The sequence below is a fragment of the Pituophis catenifer genome, unplaced genomic scaffold, assembly GCF_029215685.1.
Source record: "Pituophis catenifer annectens isolate HBS135680 unplaced genomic scaffold, rPitCat1.0.hap2 SCAF_7, whole genome shotgun sequence".
NCBI classification, from domain to species: Eukaryota; Metazoa; Chordata; class Lepidosauria; order Squamata; family Colubridae; genus Pituophis; species Pituophis catenifer.
Window position 1 is genome coordinate 71,973,785 of NW_027256887.1, and position 26,752 is coordinate 72,000,536.

The 26,752-nt window shown below is 40.7% G+C and overlaps 1 protein-coding gene across 1 annotated transcript in view; it reads left to right on the plus strand.

Moving 5' to 3' along the window:
* DGKI (diacylglycerol kinase iota) overlaps positions 1-26,752 on the plus strand; it is a 341,772-nt gene that overhangs the window by 205,177 nt on the left and 109,843 nt on the right. The window contains 4 exon segments of the mRNA XM_070948056.1: positions 1,566-1,628; positions 5,387-5,460; positions 9,787-9,898; positions 10,557-10,756. Of these exon segments, the coding sequence (XP_070804157.1) occupies positions 1,566-1,628; positions 5,387-5,460; positions 9,787-9,898; positions 10,557-10,756 (449 nt within the window).

Below are 26,752 nucleotides of genomic sequence, written 5' to 3' on the forward strand. Positions count from 1 at the left end.
TATCTGTATATAGAATTATTGCATCAAAGGTTTTTAAAAGGAACAAATGTTTTGTATAGATTCGAAGAGAAAAGCAACATTGGCTACTGTTCCTGTGGACTTGTACTTTAGATAAGCAATCAGAAAGACACTTTAGGTAAAATTTTACCTATCAGTATGCTTTTGCCTAAATACTAAATACTGTTTATTAGATTTTTTAAAAAATCCCTTTTATTATTTTATAAGTAATCCAAGAAGGCAAACCGGTGGTGGGATTCAGCCGGTTCTGTCTGGTTTGGCAACTGCGGTAGGCCCCACCCACCTGCCTGGATGTAATGCCGTCCTATTTAGCCACGTTTTGGAGGCCATGCACATGCGCGGAAGGCGTGTGCGAGAGCAAAGAAGATGCATGCAATACTGAGCATGCGTGGAAGGTGGGGAGGGAGGGAGGCGCGCACACTCACATTTGCGAACCAGTAGGGAAGGTAAGTGAATCCCATCTCTGAGGCAAGCATATACAGTACACCTTCCTCCTCCTGTTTTTCCCAAAGCAAGTGCTCTGTGAAGTTAGAGAGTGGCCCAGGTCACCCAGCCAATTTTCATGCCTAAAACAGGACTAAAACACATAGATTCCTAGTTTCTAGCTTGATGCCTTAACCCAGGGGTGTCAAACTCAAGGCCTGTGGGCCGGATCCATCCACAGGGTGCATAGATCTGGCCCGCGGGGCAGCCCTAGAAACATCGAAGGACCGGCTCACGGTGCCTCTGCCAGTGAAAATGGAGCTTGGGAGTGGCCTCACCAAGCTCTGTTTTCGCTGGCAGAGGGTTGCAGGAGACTGTTGCAGCCGAAAATGGAGCCCAGGCAGGCTGCACGATGCCTCTCCAAGCTCTGTTCTTGCTGGCAGAGGGCTGCAGGAGGTCATTGCGGCTGAAAATGGAGCCTCGACGAGTGATGTCGAGCTGGCCGTGTCCACCCTGGCCATGCCCCCCGGCCCCTGAGGTCAAACACAACCCCGATGCAGCCCTCAATGAAATCGAGTTTGACACCCCTATTGTTAAACCATGCTAAGTGGTTTGGGTATTACTTTGACTCTTGCTGCATATAAATGGAACTCAGTCTCTATGCAGCCAGCAGCCTCCAGAAAAACTAAAGCAAATGCCCATGCTAAAAATAAGCTAATGCATCCAGAAGCCTTTCATTCTTCTGTCCCTGTATTGAACTGATACAGGAGCAAGAGGAGGAGGAGAAGGAGAGTGTGGATTATCAGAGAAAAACACTGATTAGTCTTCTGGTGTATTTTGGTCTTATTTTCCATTTTATTGTCTTAATGTCTTCCAATTTAAGGGATTTTTTTTTTTTAAAAAAGAGACTACTAAGAAGCAGATACTGCTTCCAAATATTTCTATAATTGTTGACATGGAAAATAAATTATAATCAAGAGAAGAAATCACATACTTTGTTTTGTACAGACTGCTTTCCAAGTTTAGATAAAGTTTGCACTTGATGTTCTAGAAATACTGTCAAAAATTTCAGGAAAAAAATATATTTCACCTTTCTGTATTGCTTCTGTTCCTGTATAATCTAGGCAGCTTTTTCAGATTTCCTTCAGAGAAGCTCTAGAGATTTATCCAAACACGTGAAAGTTGTGGTAAGTATAATAGAGTATTTTGTGTCTTTTAATGACTATAATCTGGGAAATGACCTGTCAGCTTGAACACTTTGTCTGAAGCCTAGAAAAAAACATTGAAGACATTTTTATTCATATTAACATGAGTGAAGGTCATTTTCATTTATATTAACATGAGTGAAGGACAGTCTCATTTATATTAACATGAATGAAGGTCCTGGGTTTGATGCCTGAATTGACCATTTTTAATGGAAACAAGACTTCGATGCCTTTAAATCAAAACAAATGATAAAGACAGAGAAATAATTTCAGGGGATAGACTATCTTATTTTCTGGGCATAATTGAAACTTTCTTGTTTGTCATTTGTTTATGCACATGGAATTTATTAAGGTTGTGCAAATATTTGAGTGGGTCTTTGCTAAGAAAGTACTGAGGAAACTGCCCCCTCAAATCTACTTTGTAAAACGAGGCATGTCCTCCCTTGTGAGAGCAAAGTCCTCATATTACCTAATTTCACCTGCTTCATTTTTGTCCTTGGGCAGTAGCTGGAAGAGACTTTTTTCCACATGAGCTGCATCTGCAGAGAATTGTCTTCTGGCTTTGAGAGGTGCTTAAGAAAGTTATGACTGACAGATTATGTGCCATCAAGTCATTTTCAACCCTTAGCAGCCACATAGATTCTCCTCATGATGATCTGTCCCTAACCTAATCCTTCAAATTTTGTAATAGTGCCCCCATTGCCATGGTAACGGACTCCATTTACCTTGCTGCTGGTCATTGTCTTCTTCTCTGTCCTTCAACCTTTGCCAGCATTAGAAGCCTTCTCCAGAGAGCTGGGTCTTCGCATAATGTGTCCAAAGTACAATAATTTGAGCCTGGACATTTGTGCCTTGAGTGCTTCTAGGGAAGGCTAAAAGGTGACAAAAAACATCTCACTGGGGAAAAAAAATGAAAGAATCCTCGCATAGGACTAATATTTCTTGTTTGCAGCCTCAGCTAGCAATTAACAACAACAACAACAACAACAACAACAACAACAAAGGATGCTGGCAGCACCCCGTATCAACCATTAGCACAAGTCAATGATATTTGTGATGCATTTTTGAATGTTCAGTTACTGAGTTTCATGTTTAATGAATAAAGTAAATAATCTAATCTAATCTAATCTAATCTAATCTAATCTAATCTAAGATAAGATAAGATAAGATAAGATAAGATAAGATAACAATATAATATAATGTAATATAATAATATAATATAATATAATATAATATAATCATATCATATCATATCATATCATATCATATCATATCATATCATATCATATCATATCATATCCAAGGTGTGTAGTTGTTAGGGTGCAGTACTGCAGCTACTTCAGCTGGCTGCTAGTTCAGCAGATCAGCAGATCAAATCTCACCGGCTCAAGGTTGACTCAGCCTTTACCCACCCCATGGTGGGTAAAATGAGGACCCAGATTGTTGGGGGCAATATGCTATTTAGTATACTGTCTTTGGTGTAAGCTGCCCAGAGTCCTTGGAGAGTGGGCGGCATAGAAATATGAATAATAAAATAAAAAATAAAATATAATATATATTTATAATAATATATATATATATAATATAATATAATATAATATAATATAATATAATATAATATAATATAATATAATATAATATAATATAATATAATATAATATAATAAATATAATAAATATATAATATAATATAATATAATATAATATAATATAATATAATATAATATAATATAATATAATATAATATAATATTGTATAATATAATATAATATAATATAATTAATATAATATAATATAATATAATATAATATAATATAATATAATATAATATAATATAATATAATATAATATAATATAATATAATAATAATATGGAAGGAGAAACAAAACATGGGGGAGGGGGTTGGGTAAGGCATTTTTATTGACTTATAGAATTTTGAAAAGGTATGTGCATTATTAAGGTGCTTCAATGTGAATGGTCCCAATCCAATTCTGATTTTGTCCAGAATTGATTTGATTGCCTTTTTTCCTAGCTGGCTGAGCTTTTTTACATGATGAAAGATATCCTTCTGAGTCACAGAACCTAGAATTACATGATTTAAAATCTAGGTTCATACTATACACTAGACCCGGGTCCCCAACCCCCAGTCGATGGACTGGTACTAGGCCGCAGTATGTCAATAACTGGGCTGCACAAACAAGTGAAGTCCCATCCATGGGATGCTGGCAGCATGCAAGACCACGTCCCCTCCAGTCCACAAAAAAACCCCTTTCTCCATGGAACTGGTCCCTGGTGCCCAAAAGGTTAGGGGCCACTGCACTAAGGTAAAGGTTCCCCCATACATGTGTGCTAGTCCTTTCCGACTCTAGAGGGCGGTACTCATCTCCGTTTCTAAGCCAAAGAGCAAGCGCTGTCCGAAGACGTCTCTGTGGTCAATGTGGCCAGCATGACTAAGTGCTGTTACCTTCCCACCAAAGATGGTCCCTATTTTTCTACTTGCATTTTTTACATGCTTTCGAACTGCTAGGTTGGCAGAAGCTGGGACAAGTAACGGGAGCTCACGCCGTTATGCAGTGCTAGGGATTCGAACCGCTGAACTGCCAACTTCCTTAGCTCAGTGGCTAAGATGCCAAACTCAGCATCTTAGCCACTGAGCCACCATGTCCCTTTCAAGCTAAAATGGGATTGGATTGTTTATGATTCAGAACTTTGTAGGAATCTGCAATTGTTTTGCTGCTATGGCCAATCACTGTGTTAAGCTATTATAGAGAAATGATTTGCTTTGGTATTTGTGCCCTGTGAACAGAAATATTGTCACTTTTTAACTCAGGTTTTTAGGATGTTATATGAATCCACCCTAGGCGCATGATTCAATCAGTCACTGAAAGGATCTCACTTCATATCTTTTGAGTTCTCCCAGACCTGGCAGGACATCTTTCATCTTCTTGGTAACATTGATAATTTGTTAGAGTAACAACACAATGACCACACTGCAGAGCCTCTAGAACCATGATGGCGAACCTATGGCACGCGTGCCACAGGTGGCACGCAGAGCCATATTGGTGGGCACGTGAGCATGCGCTGGTCAGCTGATTTTCGGGCCTTCTGGGCCCACCAGAAGTTGACAAACGGGCTGTTTCCGGCCTCTGGAAGGCCTCCGGACGGGTGGGGAAGGCTGTTTTTGCCCTCCCCAGGCTCTGGAGCCTGGGGAGGGCGAAAAACGGGCCTACCGGGTCCACCGTGCCATCAGATGCCAAAAGCAGGAGGAGCACAGGGGGGTTGTGTGTGCCTCTCCGGTGGCTGGTAAATGTCAGACAGCTCTGGCTCTATCTCTGTGTCTGACACAGTGCATCCATCAGAGCCTTCCCCAGACTCCAGAACTGGCCCAAATTCCTCCCCACCTCCTCATTGTCCGAGTCTGCCACCAGCTCCACTGGCAGATGGCGGGCCACAACAAGTATTACAGTCTTCAACTTGGTATCTTCCAAAGTACCTTTCCACTTGCCAGATCCTCTTAGGTAGATATTCCAACCAAATAACCTGAATCTTGCACTGCAACCTACTGAGATTCTACACCTGTTTATGTCTTCAGGGCACTCTGATTTGAACTGGATATCCACTGCTCCAAGACTGTACTCTTTTCTCAACTTTCAAGATCCTGTTTCTCATCAATGGATTACTCTGTTATAAAGTTCGTCTGTTCATATTTGCTTTCATTTTCTTTCTCTTACTCTCTGGCAGTGTGATGGGACTGACTTGACTTCCAAGATTCAAGAGCTGAAATTTCAATGTATAGTATTTTTAAACATACCCAGGTAAAATTTTTTTTTTATTCTAGGACTCATGTAATGGAATCTTTGTTCGATGTTTCAAAAGAGTAGAAAACAAACACACAAAAACCTTGTGCATACATTTATTTGAATGTATTTATTTATTTGGTTTATCATGTCTGTATTTTTTGTCAACTCAAGGCAGCATACTCCCTAGTGCTCCCACCTTCTATTTTCCCCACAACAACAACAACCCTGTGAGGTGGGTTGGGCTGAGAGTTCACCCTTCTAGCTTTCATGCCTAAGAGACAACTAGAACTTCCAGTCTCCTGGTTTCTAGGCCAGCACCTTAACCACTACTATACCATAATGGCTCTCAACTTTGTGTGTCAGCCTACCAAATAGCTCAGATAAACTATGATTGGTATTGTTTGTCTGAGGACCACTAATATCATTTTGACTTTTTTGTAGAATGTCTTCTAATATTAGAATATCTTCTAATTCTTCCTCTTTTCCTGTTCTTTAATTCAATAGCTTTCCTAGCCATTTATGAGTGCTATGGTCAAAGTTTATTTGTTGAAGGCCATAAGATAAAATCAGTTATGAAACCAAAGAAACTCTCAAACCTAATCTGTTTTTTTAAATATTCAGATCAGCAGATTTTCTAAGCCAAATCTTGTTTTGTTTAAGCTTCAGCTTTCCCCAAATAAATAAAGCAAAATGTATTTATTAGGAATTTATTAATTAGTAGAAAACTAGGCAGCCTGCATAATGACAGGGTTGCATCCCAAATCTCCTGATGTGATTTTATGAAGTGCTTGAAAACACCGTTTGTGAATTTTTACTGAAGGTTTTGTGTCTGAATGAACTTGGTCTTATTGAGCTCAAGAGGGGGAGAGACACAGAAAACAGATTTTTTCTGATGCTTTTTAAAAAAAAACTGATTTGCTCTTGTATGATAATCTGCCTTTCTCCAAATCCATATACTTTTTTCCCTTATCCTTCCTTAAGTTTTTTTTTTACTTGTAATTTGGCCACTGTCAATCTCTGTCACCAATAAGTCTGAAGTTTTTCAACATTTTCAGTCCTGCCTCTAATCCCCCCTATGCAGAATTAAAACAAAACAAAATCAAAATTTCTGATATGTGTTTGACTCCATAAAAAGAGTCAACGTCTTCATTTCATGAGTGGATGTGAAATACTGTGTTTGTTGTTAGAATATTGTGGATATACCGTGTTTCTCCAAAAAGATGACCCACCTTGAAAAGAAGCCCTATCATGTTTTTGAGCGCATGCGATCCAATTAAGCCCCACCCACAAAATTAGCCTTAAGTAAAACCCCACCCACCCTGGGGTGCAGGGGGTGAGGCGAGGCACACAGGTAAAAAATAAGCTAGGGTGAGGATGGGTGTGTGTGGAGCTGCCCTACTTACCAGGCCTTGCACATCCCGACATCTGCCTTGCCTTCTTCTGCGGCCACTTCTTCTGCAGCTGCTTGCTGCCACTCACACGCATCGCCCCGGCCTCCATTTTGCCTTCGATGCCTTCTGGCAGGCATCTGAAGGCAAAATGGAGGCCGGGGCGATGCGTGCGAGTGGTGGCAAGCAGCTGCAGAAGAAGTGGGCCAGCAGTGGGCTCCAGCTGGGTGGGGCTGTCGGTGCCACCGCCGTGAGGTGAGTCAATAATTAGAACCCTTTAGAAAGAAGGCCTAGCCGTTTTTTCGGGGGTCAAAAGAAAATAAGACCTGGCCGCCTTTTTGGAGAAACACGGTATCATATTGTATTATAATAACATAGCTCTTCCCTGACCCACTTTTTAAAAAGTATTGTCAGATAAACAGCCCATAAAGCCCGAACCCTCATTCATGAGTCAATATGTTCGCCAGAAAAGTAAGGTAATAAAAGATTTGGACTTTTGTGAGAATTTTTTTTGTTTGAGAATTTGTATTTTTACAAATACATGTAAAAAAGTCAAAAATTTGACTTTTGTTTGAGAATTTGTATTTTTAAATTAAAAAGGGTCAGCAGAAGTACTCAACATACTTTTTTTTCCCTGGACCATCTGGAGATGGTTATGCTGACCTTTCTTCATCTGTGCTGTATCAGGAAGAGCATTTCCTGCTATGCAGGAAGAACATTTCATAAACATATTTCAATTGGGGAAAAAAAAGCTAGTTTGATATAAGGGTTAAAGGCATCAGCTACAAATGGAAAGTCCATTTGGTTTTTGTTTTGCCTTAGGCAGTAGGTCAGCTGGGTGAGTTTCTCTCCCTCTCAATTCTAAGAAGAAGATAGTGGCAAACCGTTTTTGAAAATCTTGTCAAGAAAATGGCACAGACTTGTCCAGGCATTTGCCAGGACTGAAGAGAGATTTAAAGATGTGTGTGAGTGTGCAAACACAGATACGGTTCTACGGTTTTAATCCTTTGTGTGCCACCCCAAGTCCTTCAGGAGAAGGGCAGCATATAAATTTGACCAAATAACATAATAAGTAAAATAAATACACAAACATACAGATTTAGTTGAAGTCTTCTGGCTATTTTTTTTTTATATGGAGTTAATGTTTTTCAAAAACAATTGGGAATTCATGAGGTGCAGGCTACATGTGATTTCTAGTATACATTGCCAAAATTAGAGGGTGGTATTCACTTACTTTCCCTACCGGTTTGCAAATGTGAGCGCGCGCCAGTGGTGAAATCTGAACTGGTTTACTACCGGTTCGCTGGTTGTGTATGCGTACCACACACCAAATGCGAAGTGTACACGCGCAGTGCATGCCAAAAGGAGGCATGCGGTAAGTAGAACAGCACATGAGGGGGGGGGAATCAGCTGTGGCACGCAATCTTTTTTTTTTACTTTTAAAAGCAAAAGCCTCTGACGATCATGCTGCTTAGCTGGGATCGTCAGAGGCTTTTTTTAACCTTTTAAAAGCATTTTTTCTACAACCACTTTGGCTGAAGAGGTTGTAAAAAAATACTTTTAAAAGCCTCTGACGATCCCAGCTGAGCCGCGTGATCATCAGAGGCTTTTTTTAAAAAAAACTTTTAAAAGCATTTTTTCTACAACCACTTCGGCCGAAGAGGTTGTAAAAAAAAAAAATGCTTTTAAAAGCCTTTGACGAACCTGCTGAATACCACCTCTGGTATCAGGGCTAGATTTCAGTGGTATGATTTGGCCATTTGTTCAGGTTTTGGATGATTTTAAGGAATGTCTCAGGGAACCTTTCTGCTTGCTGAGGAAAATCCAGGCCAAAAATGTTTGGGCTGTTTTTAGCGATGTCTCACCATCGTCAGAAGACCTTCAGTGGACCTCCAGAAGGTCAGAAGTTTGAACTGAAGCCCTTTCAGTCCTTCAAATGCTACCCACCCTTGATCCAAAGTAATCATTCTCGCTGCTTTCCTCTTATTCTAACAAAATAAACATATGCATTGATATGCTTATCTATTGTTCAATAGACTCACAGACTTCTATTTTGCAACAAACTGAAGGTGACTGTATGCATAGTGTAGCCCCAAAACTGTTGCCATCTTCATGACCATTGCTGCCTCTGTGACCTTCTCTTCCACTGCCTCAATATCTCACTTGGAAGGTCCTTTCCCCAACGTGAGACTCCATGAGTAAGCATCTATAGAGATCACCCAAGTCAACCAATATTTGAGCCTAAAAAAACATACCAAATAAAAGTGATGTGGTCCCAGAATACCACAGAATTATTCCAAAGACTTCTTATTTTGAGCCATCAAAAATGGATAGGCAGTTTGAAAGTGCTGGTAGCCTACAAGAGATCTCCAGAACATCAACTCTAATTTTAATCTGCTTTTGAAGGCACATATTTCTCACCCATATTTTGCATTATATTCGGAGAACTGCATCAAAATGCAAGATTATACCACCTAGAATGAGAGGACTGCAGATGGTGGGTCAAGTTCAACCTGTTCCTTCCAACACAACTTGATTGGTCTCATGAGGGAGCCTGCTCTGGGATTTACACATGTGTCTACATCAAGATAATCTAACTGTGGTGCCATGTATCCCTATCTCAGTTGAAAGAATGAATCTTCACTCTGAGAATCCTTCCTATATCAAGAATAGAATAGAATAGAATAGAATAGAATAGAATAGAATAGAATAGAATAGAATAGAATAGAATAGATCCCTGCCTCAAAGGCAAGTCTACATTCTATGTGGAAAAGTGACTCTTATTTTTTTTTCTGAACAATCACTGTAACAAAGGAAAGAAAGACCTCTTAGCTCTCAGAAGTCATTTGTACAGAACAAAGCTACATAGGTGCTTGATTATATGAGTTTCTGATGAAGATAAAATTGGCTGAATGTTCACTGAAGTCCTTACAGCTTCAACTTCTTTCTATAGGTATTGTGCTGGCACAATGCCCTGGGGTAATCCAGGAGACCATAGAGAATTTGAACCTCAGAGACATGATGATGGTTACATTGAGGTCATTGGATTCACCATGGCATCCTTGGTGGGTACTTTTTAAAATACATTTCTTCTCATACTAGTTACCGGGCTATCAGGCAATCATTCATACAAAATGAATTAAATGGCAATTGGCAATGAACATTATGCATTTGGTATGCATCTGTATTAGATAGATTTGCCAACTTAAGGACACAGTGGAGGATGGTTAACCACTATCCACTCCTGTGCTTGAAAAAATGGTTTGCATGCAACTGATTCCTCTCTCTACTTGATATTTTTCTTCTTGCTTACTGATTTTGAGATGTGGCAGATGAGGATACTGCAAGGAGCAATGTTTTCTCAAAAGATGGTCCCTCTTTCCATGAAAATATCTTCCATGTTTAATCTCTCCCAATTTAAACAATGGATGAAGTAGACTTCCTGGTTGCCTACTGTTGTGAAAAAAAGCCCTTAGGAGGATTTATCTTGTGGTATCAGGATTGAACTGAAGACAGACTGTTGTAAGCTATTAGCAAGATAACTCTGTAATGGGATATTGGCCACACAATTTGGCCATCTTCTATTTAAGATAAGGCAAGAATTGTGCATACCATCTAAGAATCTTTTAAAACTTTCTTTTGTTTTGGAAAGGGAAAAAAGGAAGAAAGAAATATCTACATATAATATTTCCTCTCTTTTCTCCTTCTTTATGTCATGGAAAGGCGGCTCTTCAAGTAGGAGGTCATGGAGAGAGGTTACATCAATGTCGGGAAGTGACTCTACTAACATATAAGTCCATCCCCATGCAAGTGGATGGTGAACCATGTCGGCTGGCTCCATCCCTTATCCGAATCTCCCTTAGGAACCAGGCCAATATGGTGCAGAAAAGCAAGAGAAGGACATCCATGCCTATGCTCAATGAGTAAGTTGGTTACATGTACTTTTTGGTAGGGGCAAAACTTAAATGTGAGGTGAAGCTGCAGTGGCAGTCCAGGAATGAATTAAGGATGTAGCAACTATACTGAATCTGTATAACGTTGTATGAAGAATTTGAATGAGGCCCCTTCTTTTTTCTCAAAGCTTGCTCCTCACATGTCTCCCCCTTCTATAATGACTGCCATGCTCCATATTAAGTATCTTGCACTTTCCCTAAAGATAGAAGATCATGCAACAAAATTTTCAGAACTGACCTTCATAAAAATGAATCTCTAATAACAATTAATCACACGAGTCTCTTTCTTTTAATTTCTATTTCCCATGATGTTCTTTCTTGGGCTGAATGAAAGTTTCCAGTTCTGCCTTAAGTCTCTTGAAATAAAATAGCATTTGTTGGTTGTTCACCCCGCTTTTGGGCTCAGCATGCTAACTCATGTGTAAACCATAGATGCGAGGTCCTTGGCTATAAACTATTGACATGGAGACATAATCACAACTTTCCAGTCTCTTGATTTAAAAGGCAAAGGGCTAATATGCACAACTAGATTGCTCCAATATGAGTGTGAGCTGCTAACTTTCCAAAAAACTGGAACGTAAAATTTGAACCCTTCATGTAGTACATCCCAGTGGTGGGTTTCAAAATTGTTTACTACCAATTCTGTCAGTGTGGCTTGGTGGGCGTGGCATGGCTTGGTGGGTATGGCATGGCTTGGTGGGCATGACAGGGAAAGGATACTGTAAAATCTCCATTCCCACCCCACTCCAGGGGAAGGATACTGCAAAATCTCCATTCCCACCCCACTCCAGGGGAAGGATACAGCAAAATCCCCATTTCCTCCCAATCAGCTGGGACTTGGGAGGCAGAGAATAGATGGAGGTGAGGCCAGTTAGAGGTGGTATTGAACCGGTTCTCCGAACTACTCAGAATTTCCACTACTGGTTCTCCAGAACTGTTCAGAACCTGCTGAAACCCACCTCCCCAGCCCACTGGTAGGCAACTTATTACCATCTATATATCCAAAATAGAATATTCTGAGTTGGACTACCATGAATGGTGCTCTCTGCTATGCCTGCTGCACTTCATTGCACTCTACTGTAGTTGGCTACAGCAGCGGCTCCCAACCAGCAGTGGGTTTCTCATTATGTTACTACCGGTTCGCCATGCGCACACATGTTTGCTTCATGTGTGCGCGTGCCCGGTTTGTGTGTGTGCCTGCCTTCCGCACATGCGCCCGGCATTCTGCACATGTGCTTTCTTCAGGCACGTGCCTTCCGTGCATGCGGCCGGCCTCAAAAACATGCCTAAATAAGATGGCATAGAGCTGGGATAGGCGGGCCCACCCACTATTTCTGCTATTGTTTCAGGTGAACCGGTCCGAAATGGCTGAATACCACCTTTGCTCCCAACCTTTTGGGCACCAGGGACTGGTTCCTTGGTGAGAGGTTTTTACGTGGACTAGAGGGGGCATGGTTTTGCATGCTACCTGCATCCACAGATGGGCTTCATTTGTTTGCGCAGCCTGGTTTCTGGCATGCTGTGACCTGGTGCCGATCACTGACTGGGTGTTGGGGACACCTGGGCTACAGTGCACTGTGTTGGGACACCTTGTTGCTTCCTGGTCACTGCTTGTTGTCCTCATTGGCCTTTTTGTTCTTAGCTGGCAGGCACTTAATCTTCTAAAGAGTTTAATCAGAGGACCAATGAAACTGGATTTTTTCCTGAAATTTTTGTTATTATTTATTTTTTTTAACACAAAGAAAGCTTTAAAGATTTTGAAATTTGGTATTATTTTGTCCCAGCAATGTATCCTCCAATTTACTCCAGTCTGCTTGAAGTGACTTGAAAGTTTTTCAGGTTTGTTTTGTATCTTTTATGAGACTATTTATTTTGCCTCCAAACTACTGAAATATCAAAGCAAGGATAAGAAGCTTCAGATGGACAAGATTTAGCATCATTACATGACATTACTATTTTCATTTGCAAGTGCTTTTATGCTGCTTCAATCCAAAATGAATCTAACATCATGCCACAATTTTTCAGCTTTTAACCTTTTTTTCTCCAGTAAACTCTTAAGACAACTTTTTAAGGTAGTTCAGTAATAATAAGCTAGGAAGCTAGGAAATAAAACTCTGAATGATGAACACTCACTGTTACAAGAAAGTTTAGAAAAATAGTATTCTGTAATAGTATAGTAAATATATACTGTATTATAAGTCATGAGGTTCTTCAAATTGGAACGTTCTAGATCAGGGGTGTCAAACTGAAGGACCATGGGCCGGATCCGGCCCAAGGGTGCTAGATCTGGCCTGCGGGACCACCCTGGAAAAGCAAAGGATTGGCTCGTGGTGCCTCTGCCAGCGAAAATGGAGTGTGTCTCTTTGGGAGGGCCGTGTGCCTCGTGGGCTCTGTTTTGCTGGCAGAGGGCTGCAGGATGTTGAGTTGGCCACGCCCACCCCAGCCATGCCCACCCTGGCCGTGCCCATTTACCCCCTTGAGGTCAAACACAACCCCGATGTGGCCCTCAATGAAATCGAGTTTGACACCCCTAATCTAGATGCATTGAGATTATAACTCTTTGGAATCTTAGAATTTGCATTCCAAGCACATCTGTCATAAGGAACGCTGCTTTATGGATTTATTAGGTCATATGGATGGAAGCTTATATTTTCAAGAAACAACCTCTTCTGAAAATTCTACACTCAACCATAGGTTCTGATGTCCATTGTATCCCATAGAAGAGGCATCTTTCCACCTCATAGTACTATCACCACATATGATAGCCAGGTAGCTAGAATCATGCATTTAATAAAATCTATTATTTTCACCCAGAATCAAGGATATTGAAAATAGTTATTAAAGCTGGCAGCTATTTCTGCTTTGTGTTTGTTCTTGGTGAAGGGAAATTATATAATGCAAGAATTATGATATATGAGCCTGTTTTAAGAAATTTGTGCGTAGTCCTATCAGCATACGTTGGATGGATTGAGATTGCATTTGGTTTTCATTTATCTTGTTTTTACTATTCAGAGTGCCAATGGCTCTACAAAATGTACAATATATACAGATAGTTGTCTGCAAAACGTATTGATAGCTGACCTGGATAAAAGACAATGTTCTTTGTCATGTGGCACAATATTTGAGTTTTTGAATCCATAATGCCTATCTTCCTACTTCAGCTTCTATCACAGTGTTTATCAATCTTGACAACTTTAAGATCTGTGAAGTTTCACCCCTGCAATTTCCTAGACAGCATGCTAAGTGTTGAAGTCAACACGTCTTAAACTTGCTCAGGTTGAGAAACAATGTTCTATCTGAACAGTCTGGTAGAAACCATAATGGAATCACACATGCCACGATTTCATTATGCAAATTATTGCCTATGGAGATTCTCAGTCATCTACCGTGTTTTCCCAAAAATAACCCTCCCCGAAAATATTTAAACGCATGCGCAGCTGGTCCCCACTATTTCCTCTGGTTAGGGAGACAGAGCTGGAAATCAAGTAAGACGGCAAGAGGAGTCCTGTCTTGCTCCACGCGCCCCAAAATAATAAGACCTCCCTGAAAATAAGGCCAAGTGCTTATTTCAGGGTTCAAAAAAATATAAGACAGGATCTTATTTTCGGGAAAACACAGTAGGTCCATGATGGCAAACCTATGACATGTATGCCCAAAGTGGCATGCGAAGCCATGTCGCCTGGCACGTGCGGCCTTGCCTGTTTGTCTTCTGGGTTTCTGGTGTGCATGCACGCACGACAATCAGCTGTCCTTCGTGCTTGCGGCAATGCCAAAAACCGGCCTGTGCATGCATGGTGGCCAGCTGATTATCGGGTGTGCATGCGCGCTAGAATCTGGAAGTTCAGCTTTTCCAGAGTGCGGCCATGATGAGCGCGCCTGTGTACGACCTTTCTGTGCAACCTTTTCAGCACTCGATGCTTAAAAGGTTTGCTATCACTGATCTAGGTCATGGTTGTCCCAAAGGTGCTTTTTCAAAAGGCAGCTGGGTTTTTTTTTTCTTGAAGACATTTAACTTCTCATCCAGTACTGAAGAAGCTTCTTGGATGAGAAGCGAAACATCTTCAAGGAAAAAGAAAGCTCAGTTGCCTTTTGAAAAAGCGCCTTTGGGATGATTATGCAAATGAAAGAATTCATGTCATTTGAATAATTATATTATGACATATGTAATGACACTTTTCATTCTAGTCCTTCCACAGATAGCCAGTCCAACAAGGAAAAAGGGTGAGAGAAAGTTAAGGTCTGGGGTAGAGGATCTAAGTATGAACTATTTTCCTGGTTCAGGGAAAGAACTTCAACAACTTTTATTCTAAATCATTTCTCCTACATTTTTCTGCCAGTTTTATGCATATACATCCTGATTCCAACTTCTTTGGTTGAGAGAGGCAATGCTAATAAAGAAAACAAAAGAGAAGCAGATTTGATTAAAAAAGACACGAGCTTTTAAAATATTTATTTTATATGCATAAAAGGGAAAAAGAAAAGAGGAAAGAAAAGACTCCCAAATGCTTAAAACTTTCATATGCTAATGAAAAATAGTCTCACACATAACATTTATGCCATCTTATATAATTAGATTCACATTTAAGTCACTTTACTGAATGATAAAAATGGAAAATGATCCATATAAACTACTATTTGCAGTCCAAATACCTAAAAGTCTCACAAAATATCTAGTCAAAAGAAGCATCTGTGCATAATTAAAAAAAATATGAGCATTTACAAAAAACAGTGGATCTGTCAGAACAAAAATAATATGTCAGATTCCTTTGTTCCAAAGGGAACAATAATAGCATATTAACTAATAATGCATATTGCATCTTCAACCATTAGCTTCTCCAAAAAGGTGCAGAGACATTTATTGTCAATGAAATATGAGTTTTTGTTGAAATAACTGTAACTTGGAAAGGGGTGTGAGTTCTAGTAGTAAACAGTTATTATAATTTATTGTTTGATATACTTGGTGAATGCCAAATATACATTTGGCATTCACTATGCAAAGTGAATGGCGAGTGTAATTATTAATGGCAGATTATGTTTATGTTTATTTTATTACTAAGTAACAGTATTGATATGCTATTGGTTTTTGAAGACTCTTTACAGCATAATACAAAAATAAAACATAAGCTGACGCCAATTAAATCTCAACCATTGAAAGCTCTTTGAAAGATTTTAATTTCAATTAATCGATTGATTCATTTTATGCGATCAAATAGTTGTCAGGTTCTAGCGATCCAGCATGTTGGCTGGGGAATTGTGGGAGTTGAAATCCACATATCTTAAATTAGCCAAGGTTGAGAAATACTGGTCCAAAAGAATACTATGACCAATAGTATTGAATTCTGAAAATCATCTGATGCAAAACAGTGCTTAAAGAGAGAACTTGAAACTTTTATAAGTAAATGAGACCTGATTCAATGAATATCCTAATAGGGGAGGCCATGTATTAATTGGCATATCAAAATAAACCAGAGTATTGAACAAGGAATGGAGAATTATCAGCTTGTTTAACTTAAAGCCTAATATTTATATTGAAATGATTAATGACCTGGCTTCTTTCCCTAGCTCAGAATGTAAGTTTTAAAAAAGGGACTCCAAGAAGAGTATGAAATGAATTTGCAAATATGTAACCTAGAGTATTTGGTTTAAATATTTCCAAATTCATCTGTAAAATCTCTGTTGGAAGACATGAAAAAAGGCATGTGAACATTGCTAAAACTAAAGCAAATTAGTTTGCCCTTTAAGAGTTGGAATAATAGTTAAATGATATAGAACTCAGATTTAATATACAGATTGAATCTGAAAAGGTTGAACATTTTTTTTTCCTGGTGGTTATTAATGATGGGAAGTGCCCTTCTATAGAAATGTATTGCCAAATTCCCTGGCTCTCAAAGTCAGTAATAAATACCGTATTTTTTGGAGTATAAGACCCTCCGGACTATAAGACGCACCTACCTTTTTTGGTGAGGAAAACAAGAAAAAGAAATCTGCCTCTGCCTCCCAGCAATTTTGTCTCATTGCAGCAAACAGCAAACAGCCTGCTTTACTTTCATTTTCATTTTCAGCATAGCTTGATTAGCACAAGAAAAAAAAAAATCTGCTCCCAGCAATTTACCTCCTTGTAGCAAGCAGCAGAGGCCCGCCCAACAATAGGCAATGGCCATCCCTGCAGCCTGAAACAGCTGGAAGTCGGGAGGCCAATCCAAATGACAATCAACTTGTCTTAATTAGGCTGTGCTGAAGCTGAAATGGGCTGTTTCTTCTTGCTGCTTGCTGCAAGGAGGTAAATTGCTGGGAGGCAGAGGCCAAAGGGTGGGGGCCAGCGGGTGGGCAGGACTACATTTGGTGTATAAGACGCACCCAAATTTTCACCCCCTTTTAGGGGGGAAAAAGGTGTATCTTATAATCCGAAAAATATGGTATCCTAAATACAAATAATTCATCAAAATACAAAGTGAAGTTGCATGTACATAATATTATCTTCCATAAAGTTAATAGGTAGCCTTTCTATTTTTTTTTAAAACCCTCTTTATAGTCTTGTAGATGATACTAAAGTCTGTTACTAGATTTTTATGTTCCGTAATTCAATAGTAAGGCTATCAAAATGGTTAAGGCGTATTGCAGCGTGTGGCAGCACTTAATTAACTTTGGATAATATTTTTTAAAAAGCTAAATAGTGTTGGACTTTTCAATACTTGGCAAGATACTGATAGAAAATCTCAGGGCAGCCAGCTAGATCAGAAAATAGAAAAAATTGGAAACAATTCTATAGTGTTGTGAAGAGTATTATATGAATATGTAGATTCTCAGCTCAAGCAAACGTTTCCTAAACTGTCATTGAAAGCTTAAAAGATGGAAGGAGATGATACACATAATCAACGATGCTGTAATTAGAAAATCCAAGCACATGCTATATCTGAGCATGAAATATAATTGTCAGGGCATTGATTAATCCCATCTTTGGCTCTGGGAAAAATCACCCTGATTTAATTAGAGGATGGATCGAGGCTTCCTCCAAGTTGCAATATTCTGAAAAGAAAAACCGAAGAAAAGTTCTCTAATAAAACTGACAGAAAGTCAGACAGTCCAGAAATGATTAGCTCAGCTGGTAAATAAAATAACGCAGTGACAATAATAGTGGTCACTATTCAAGTTAAGAATATGAACTTATTTGCCCTGTAGCCTTCAGCTGCTTTCTTCCTATGTATAAATCAGCTGGAAATGAAGCCATTTAAGAAATCTCTTTTGTAAAAGAGACTGGCAGAGCCAGAGGGAGGAATTAAACTAGGCATCCGTTTAGAGTCCTTACATAGCCATAAAAGAATGAAGTCCAACCTCCTTCATTGGCATTGACTCTTATCTAACTTTAACTAGTGCTGACCAGTAGAAGAAGAAGATTCCTGTGCACAGGCTTTTAGCAATCAATCAGTTAATCAGTTCACATGTGGATCTCGTTTTTCATGCCTGAGATTTTAGATTTCAACTCCTTATTCCACGTGACCCTAATAACGCCCTGATATTGTCTCTAATGCAGATAACACTATTCCTGATTGGTGGGTTCTTCTGCTTTTCCTTTCTTACGGGAAAGCAAGTTCCAAGGTGTATTCCTTTCTATGTCTTTTGAGGACTGGTGAAGAGAAGGAAAGAAAGAAAAATGAGTCAAAGACATCTACAATGAAATGGCTATCCAAGTCAGGAAGTGTGGACTGGGTGGGGGAGTGATGTGGGAAGGGTCATTTGCCTGTCAAAGCACAGGCCAGCCAATTGGAATGGAGGCAGTGGTGAAATTCAATTTTTTTTACTACCAGTTCTGTGGGCATGGCTTGGTGGGCATGGTGTGGCTTGGTGGGCATGGCAGGGGAAGGATACTGCAAAATCCCTATTCCCACCCCACTCGGGGGCCAGCCAGAGGTGGTATTTGCCGGTTCTCTGAACTACTCAAAATTTCTGCTACCGGTTCTCCAGAACCTGTCAGAACCTGCTGGATTTCACCTCTGAATGGAGGCATTTGTATAAGATAGAAGGGAGACCAAACACACACACCAATAGAAGGATAAACATGCTGCTGTTGAGGTAGCACAAGAAAACACAGATGGAATTCACTTTCTTGGAAGCTTAGGGGAAGACTGAGGTCAACGTCAGCTGTTCCTGTTTCCTGAAACAAGAGAAGGTCCTGCCTCAAGGTGGGGCAAACAGAAAGTGCAGATGAATGTTAAAGTAACACACAGGTGAGCAGGAAGGAAGATCCATGGGGATTTGGCTTCCCATTTGAATTGCCTAATATCAGCTTGCTAGAATTTGCAGTAGCATGAATAATTATTTTCAATAAAATTGGGCATGTCTATAATCCAGACATGGAACCACTGACTGGTTCAAAATTGGGAAAGGAGTTCGGCAAGGCTGTATACTGTCGTCCTGCCTATTTAACTTATATGCAGAGCACATCATGAGAAAGGCGAGGCTAGATGAATCAAAAATTGGAATTAAGATTGCTGGGAGAAATATCAACAACCTCAGATATGCAGATGATACCACTCTAATGGCAGAAAGTGAAGAGGCACTAAAGAGCCTCTTGATGAAGGTGAAGAAGGAGAGTGCAAAAGTTGGCTTGAAACTCAACATTAAGAAAATTAAGATCATGGCTCCTGGCCCTCTCAATTCCTGGCAAATAGATAGGGAAGAAATGGAGGTAGTGACAGATTTTATTTTCCTGGGCTCCAAGATCATCGCAGAAGGGGACTGCAGCCAATAAATTAAAAGATTTCTTTTGCTCCTGGGGAGGAAAGCTATGGCAATTCTAGATAGCTTACTAAAAAGTAGAGACATCACCCTGCCACCAAAGTGCGTATAGTCAAGGCTATGGTTTTCCCAGTTGCAATGTATGGCTGTGAAAGTTGGACCATAAGAAAGGCTGAGTGCCAAAGAATTGACGCCTTTGAACTATGGTGCTGGAGGAGACTCCTGCAAGTCCCTTGGACTGCAAGGCCATCAAACTGGTCAGTCCTAGAGGAGATCAACCCTGACTGCTCTTTAGAAGGCCAGATCCTGAAGATGAAACTCAAATACTTTGGTCACCTAATGAGAAGGAAGGACTCAGTGGAGAAGAGCCTAATGCTGGGAAAGTTTGAGGGCAAAAGAAGAATGGGACGGCAGAGAATGAGGTGGCTGGATGGAGTCACTGAAGTAGTCGGCGTGAGCTTAAATGGACTCTGGGGGATGGTAGAGGACAGGAAGGCCTGGAGGAACGTTGTCCATGGGATCGCGATGGGTCGGACATGACTTTGCAACTAACAACAACAACAATGCATCCAGTAGCTGACTGGGGAATTCTGGGAGTTGACGTCTGCACATCTTAAAGTTGCAAAGGTTGAAAAACTGTGCCCTAACCTGTAGAGCAGGGATGTCAATCTCAAGATACATGGAATGCTTAAATCTGGCCCGTGGGGTCAGCCTGGAAATAGCAAAGGACCGGCCGCAGGGCCTCTGGCAGCCAAAATGTGGCCAGGCGTGCACAGCCCCCACACAGCCCATTTTCAGCCTGGATGGCCTCCTGCAGCATTTTGCTGGCCAAAATGGGGTGCGGGGGGGGGAGGCATGAGGCTTATTTTGGCTGGCAAAGTGCTGTAGGAGGCATCCATCCCATCTCCCCCTCCCCCCCGGTTGCCCCGTGGAGAACTACAATGCTGATCCGGCCCTTGAAGAAATCCAGTTTGACACCCCTGCTGTAGAGAACCAACTATGTTTATACATAATCTGGGTCTGCTATAAATGTGAGCAGATTATGCTGCCTATGCCAGTGATTCTTCTTATCATTTGTCTTGAAAGTTTGTCCTAAAAAGCTTTAGGATGGGAAATGAGTGCATTTGCAATGTCTCTTTGCCAGGGCCCAAATAAAGGGTTGAAAAAAATTGAAGGACATACATAAATTTAAAGACATTTGCAAATCCTTGAAGTCCTTCAGCCTATGGTGTTGAATTTATTTATTGATTAGCCCTTGGGCCATATCAAAGTGCAGAGTTCCAGAAACAAATCATTACAAAAGTTTGGTAAAACAATTTAAATGAAATTGGAATAACGCACGATTAAAAATGCAATTAGAATAAAATACGATCTAAAATGAAATTGGAATAAAATATAATCATTTGAGATACAATTTAAATATGATTAAAATTATATTATAATGTCACCCCTGCATCTACCCAATCAGTCTTAAAACTACTATTAAAATTACATTATTAGATCAAATGGTCTTTCCTACAATCTACCACATTCTGCTGCACCAACTTTGTCCTTTTTTCCATCAACTTTACCGCAAATTTGGCAATCCATTTCACCAACTGCAAGTCTATGGTGTTTCACACGTAAGTGTTTTCAGACAGGATTCCTGCTTGCACTGCTAATTAAGTTGCATTGTGCACCAAGAGCCTTGGTGGAGCAGCGGACTAAAGCACTGTTAAATAGCACTTAGCTGCCAGCTGCCTGCAATTACTGTGAGTTCAAATCTCACCAGGCTCAAGGTTGACTCAGCCTTCCATCCTTTCGAGGTAGGTAAAATGAGGACCCGGATTGTGGGGGCAATAAGCTGACTTTGTATAAAAAAGAACACTGCTGGGGGGGGGGGGGGCTGAAAGCCCTACTAAGCAGGTATATACAAAAGTATGAAGGCTATTGCTTAACGCATTGTAAGCCGCCCTGAGTCTCCGGAGAAGGGCGGCGTATAAATCAAACCAATAAATAAATAAATAAAAAAAATAAAATCCTATCTACAGTGGTCTTCTACAATGGATTCTCTTTTTTCTGGAAAGAAAAGGGTAGTATGGATGTTGATGTTAGAAGAAATATCTTTCTGGATTCAGTTCCAAGTGGGGAAGAAAGACACTGGAAACATGGAGACTGCTTGGAAAGATGGTTTTAATGGTGGACAGGATCACATGCCTTGAAGATCTTAGGTGAAGTAAAAAAAAGGGCAGAGATGCTGAGAGTGCCTAAGTTTTATACACTCTCTGGGCTTTTGAATTTGAGCTTGTATTCTGATTGGTTGTCAGACTCCCATGAGGCCATGCAGGGGCAACTCTGTAGGTTGTCCAGAGTCCCAGGCTTGGTTGAACCTTGCTGGGTGGTGATGTAATGAAAGGGCTTTGGGCAATTCCTACTATGGCTCTGTCTGAAGGAGGTAGATCTCTGCTATGTAGAATAGACTGGCCCAGGCCTTAATGGCCCATGGACAAAGGTGGGGGGTCTGAGTTTCTGCCTCCCTTTTAGGAGAAATATTCTGCCCTTTTAATATTTCCTAAAATATCACATTTTCCTAGGAAAGGGGTGGGTGCTAACTTCCTACACTTATAAATAGAGAGTAACATTATTTGGACCTCCATAAAATTCCATAACTTGGGAAAATTAATTGCATTTAAAAGCCTTGATTTTTCTGAAGAAAAGAACTAAAGGAATCATACAATTAGGGAAGCCAGGGTTTCTCTCTTTTAATAAACCACATGCAATTTGAGAACTGCAGTTAACAGAGATATCCTTACAAACTCTGAATTCATTCACAAGAATGTGTGTGTGTGTGTGTGTGTGTGTGTGTGTGTGTGTGCAGATTGATAAGCAATTTTTGCAAAGATAATTTTGCCATTCCAGAAAAAAAGATTTAAGTGCCACCAATCTCTAAGTTTGCATCCACATAGGGAAGAAAAAATATATATTTGTTTATGGCTTTTATCTTTTGTGTCCCTTTATGTTCTGCATCAGACTGAATTAATCCAGCAAAAGAATGAGGTGCCCTTCACTTCCCGCTATTTCTAGGAGGGGGGAAAAATGTGGTGATAAATGAAATAAATGAAAATTGGCTTTGTAGTGACAATACTGCAATTTTGCCAGACTGGAGATACAAATCTGATACATAATCGGAATGTCACTTTGAAGAGAAAAGTGCTATATTATCAGCATCCAGCTTCACAAAAAGGCATTTTCTGATCAAAAGACAACCTCCTGTTTCACGCATAAGCTCTGCAGCGATCTGAGATTGGCGATAGCCTCCTGTGACCCCGTGAAGAGAACATACGGGAAGGACCGTTGCTCAGGCCAAGGCCCAATTATTTCCTCACAGTGGCTTTTGGAGGTTTGCAAGTGGGAGACGGAAAGGTACAGGTAGTCCTCAACTTACAACAGTTCGTTTAGTGACCATTCAAAGTTACAACAGCACTGAAAAAAATGACTTATGACCATTTTTCACAGTTAGGACCATTGCAGCATCCCCCTGGAATGTATTTGAATGAAATACAACATTAATTAACAGCACAAAATTGTTGTTGTTGTTAGTTGTGAAGTCATGTCCGACCCATCGCAACCCCATGGACAATGTTCCTCCAGGCCTTCCTGTCCTCTACCATCCTTTGGAGTCCATTTAAGCTCACACCGACTGCTTCAGTGACTCCATCCAGCCACCTCGTTCTCTGCTGTTCTCTTCTTCTTTTGCCCTCAATCTTTCCCAGCATTAGGCTCTTCTCCAGTGAGTCCTTCCTTCTCATTAGGTGGTCAAAGAGCTTAAGACCAAAGTTTAAAGAGTGATTTTTTTTTGAGTAACAGAATCAAAAGGGGAGATTAATATGATCAATCTAATTATGTGTATTTGGTTTTAAAATTTACCCATTATGGAATGAGCCTTAGAATGACAATATTAAGAACTATCCCTTTGTCCAAGCAATCCAAGTTGGAGTTGTAGAAATCTGCAAATGATACTTTCCATCGAAAAATGTTTAGTTTTAGTTATGGATTTTTTTCAGTTGTCTTTCAACTTTATCTTGTTCCTACTCTAGGTTATAATTTACTGACCTTGGGCTAAATTAAAGGGGGGGAGGGAATTAAGTTTGATGCCCACAAGTCATTTTGACTAAACATCAAGCAGAATAAAAATAAAATAAAAAGGTCACGCATGAAATGTACTTTGCAGTTCTCCAAAGCTCTATATATCCGGCGTAAACTGCTCTTGTGTTTGTAAGTCTGATCATTTTTAATTGAACAAGAAAGGGGATGAGAGGACTTTTATAATTTGAATGAACAATGAGATATTGTTCATTCAAATGTAATTTTATATTTGTATTACTAATGGATTGAAACCAGATCCTCTTCAGTGTGACTTATTGTACAAGTAGTGAAATAGTCAAGGGCAGGGGTGTCAAACTCGATTTCATTGAGGGCCGCATCAGGGTTGTGTTTGACCTCGGAGGGCCGGGTTGGGCGTGGCCATGGTGGGTGTGGCTAGCTCGATGTCACTCATGTCAGGGGGGCATCTGTGGTGGCCAAGTGCTAAGGCAGAACTTCCCTCAGATCCTCCCTCCCTCTCATTATAATCTCCTTCCTTCCTTCCTTCCTTCCTTCCTTCCTTCCTTCCTTCCTTCCTTCCTTCTTTCCTTCCTTCCTTCCTTTTCTTCTTTTTCCTTTCCTCTTCCCTCTTCATTCTCCTTTCTTCTTCCTTCTTTTCACTGGCAGAGGGCTGCTGGAGGCCATAGCAGCTGAAAACAGGGAGGCAGGGAATCATGTGCAGCCTCCCCGGAGCTCCATTTTTATTGGCAGAGGCACAGCAAACTGCAGACTGGTTCTTTGCTGTTTCCAGCCCGGCCCCACGGGCCAAATTTAAGCACCCTGTGGGCTTATGATTTACGACCACAATTGACCCCAAAATTTATGTTGTTAAGTGATCTTTTGTTGAAGTGAGTTTTGCCCCATTTTACAACATTGCTTGCCATGGTTGTTAAGTGAAGCACTGCAGTTAATAAGTTAGTAACTTGGTTATTAAGTGAATCTGGCTTCCCCATTGTCTTTGCTTGTCAGAAGGTTGCAGAAAGGGATCACATGACCCTAGGATGCTGCAACGGTCATAAGTATGAATCAGTTGCCAAATGTCTGAATTTTGATCACATGATCCTGGAGATGCTGCAAAAGTTGTAACCGTGAAAAACAATCATAAGTCACTTTTTTCAGTGCTGTTGTAACTTTGAACGGTAACTAAATGAATTGTTGTAAGTCGAAGACTACCTATACTGGTGTTGCAAGTAAGGATAGTGCACAATTTTGGCTGATCTTCATATGTATATGTGGGAGAGAAAGAGAGAGAGAGAGAGAAAGAAAGGGAGAGAACAAAATTTTTCTACTCCAATTTCAGAGCCTACAACAAATATTTTGTTGGGTCTGTTCAAAAGGAACACAAACATGTAAATGCATGTTGTCCTTGCTTAACAACTGGTTCCTTAGCAACCGTTCAAAATTATGACAGACTCCCCAAAAGATATTTATGACCTGATTTTGAAGGTCTAGTAACAGTTGCACATTCCTGTTGTGGTCAAGTAATCACATTTTGGGCCCTTGGCAACAAATTCACCTTTATGGCTTTTATAGCATCCTACAGTCATCTGACTGTGATTTTTTGTTTTTTTGCTGGTTTCTGGAAATTACTTCTGGTAAAAACAATGTTTTACAACCAGTGCAAAAAAAGGCCGTAAAATCAAGCACAGTTACTTGGCGTTCTACTTAATGACCACAATGACTTACAACTGTAATTCTGGACTCCATGAAAAGCATTAATTGAGGACTATGTGTATTCCATACTGGATTTTATCTTTTCAGATATGGGTAAAGCAGTGGTAGGTTCCAACCGGTGTTATCATCGGTTCTCTTCACGCACATGCTTTGCGCGTGATCGCTGCGTGCATGGTGGCTTCACTTACATGCATGCCGAACGTGCGCTCCATGGAAGCACATTAGGTTTCTGCCCAGTTGAGGTGCGGCAATCCACTCTTCTGCACCTATCAGCTGGGCTAAAAAACAACAAATAAAGGTAAGTATAACGCGGGGGCAGGTAGGAGGGCCCAGCTCCCAGTCAAAGAGAACCGGTTCGGTGACGTCACATCATCACCACTACCAGTTCGCCCGAACCAGCCCAAACCGGGAGCAACCCACCACTGGGGTAATTCAATCATAAATCCTGTCTTAAAAATACATACATTTTCGGAACCTTCAAATTGGTCTGAGAAAGTTTAATACATATTTTATGGACAATGCAATTCTATAGACTTGCTTTTAAAAGAAATGAAATGGACTTAAAAATAATATAAAAGAGCTGAGTTCTTTTCTTTTGTGTAGTGTTGGGTGGGTTCCCCAAGACTCTTGCAGTTTGTTTTAAAGGCTGTTTTGTCACTCTATTTATGTGACATATCAGAGGAAGAGGAGCCTCGATATATTATATGAAGAGTGCTGATGTTGCATACCCCTGCAAGCTGGTGATGAGATAGCTGCATGTTTGTAGCTTTGTTTGAAATTGTATCACCTGCTTTCTTTAAACGAATGACATCTTCCACCTGATTCCACTGGGGCCTTGTCTGACCTTTGTTCAGGAAAACACATCTTGGGTTTTTCCCCCCTCAAAACTTGATTCTCCCCTGCTGCAAAATCCAAAATTGTGAGTTGTAATGACAAGGCCACTGGACTGATAACAATAAAATGAAGTGAAAGGAATCCTTGAGAGACGAATGAGGAAGTGGAGAATCCATTTATACTGAGATGGTAGCAGCTATTTACTGTTAGTCAGGGGTGGGCTTCAAGGGGTTCTCTTCCCAGTTGCTGGGTGGGCGTGGCCATGATGGGTGTGGCCTAGTCGGCCTCCTGCACCACAGTGTGTAGGGGGGTGTTTTTGCCCTCCCCGGGCTCCGGAGGCTTTCCTCGAGCCTCTGGGAGGGCGAAAACGGCCTCCCCAGGCTTTGGAGGCCCTCTGGAGACAGGAAACGGGCCTCTTTCTGGCTTTCCCGAACTTCTAGTAGGCCCGTTTTTCACCCTCCCTGAGCCTCCACGCACACCCTGCACTTACCTGGATCCAAAACGGGCCACTTGGGGATTCCTGGGAGGGGAAGGGCCAGCCAGGATTGGGATTTGGGGGTTCTCCAAACTATACAGAATCTTAGATAAAGGTTTTCCCTG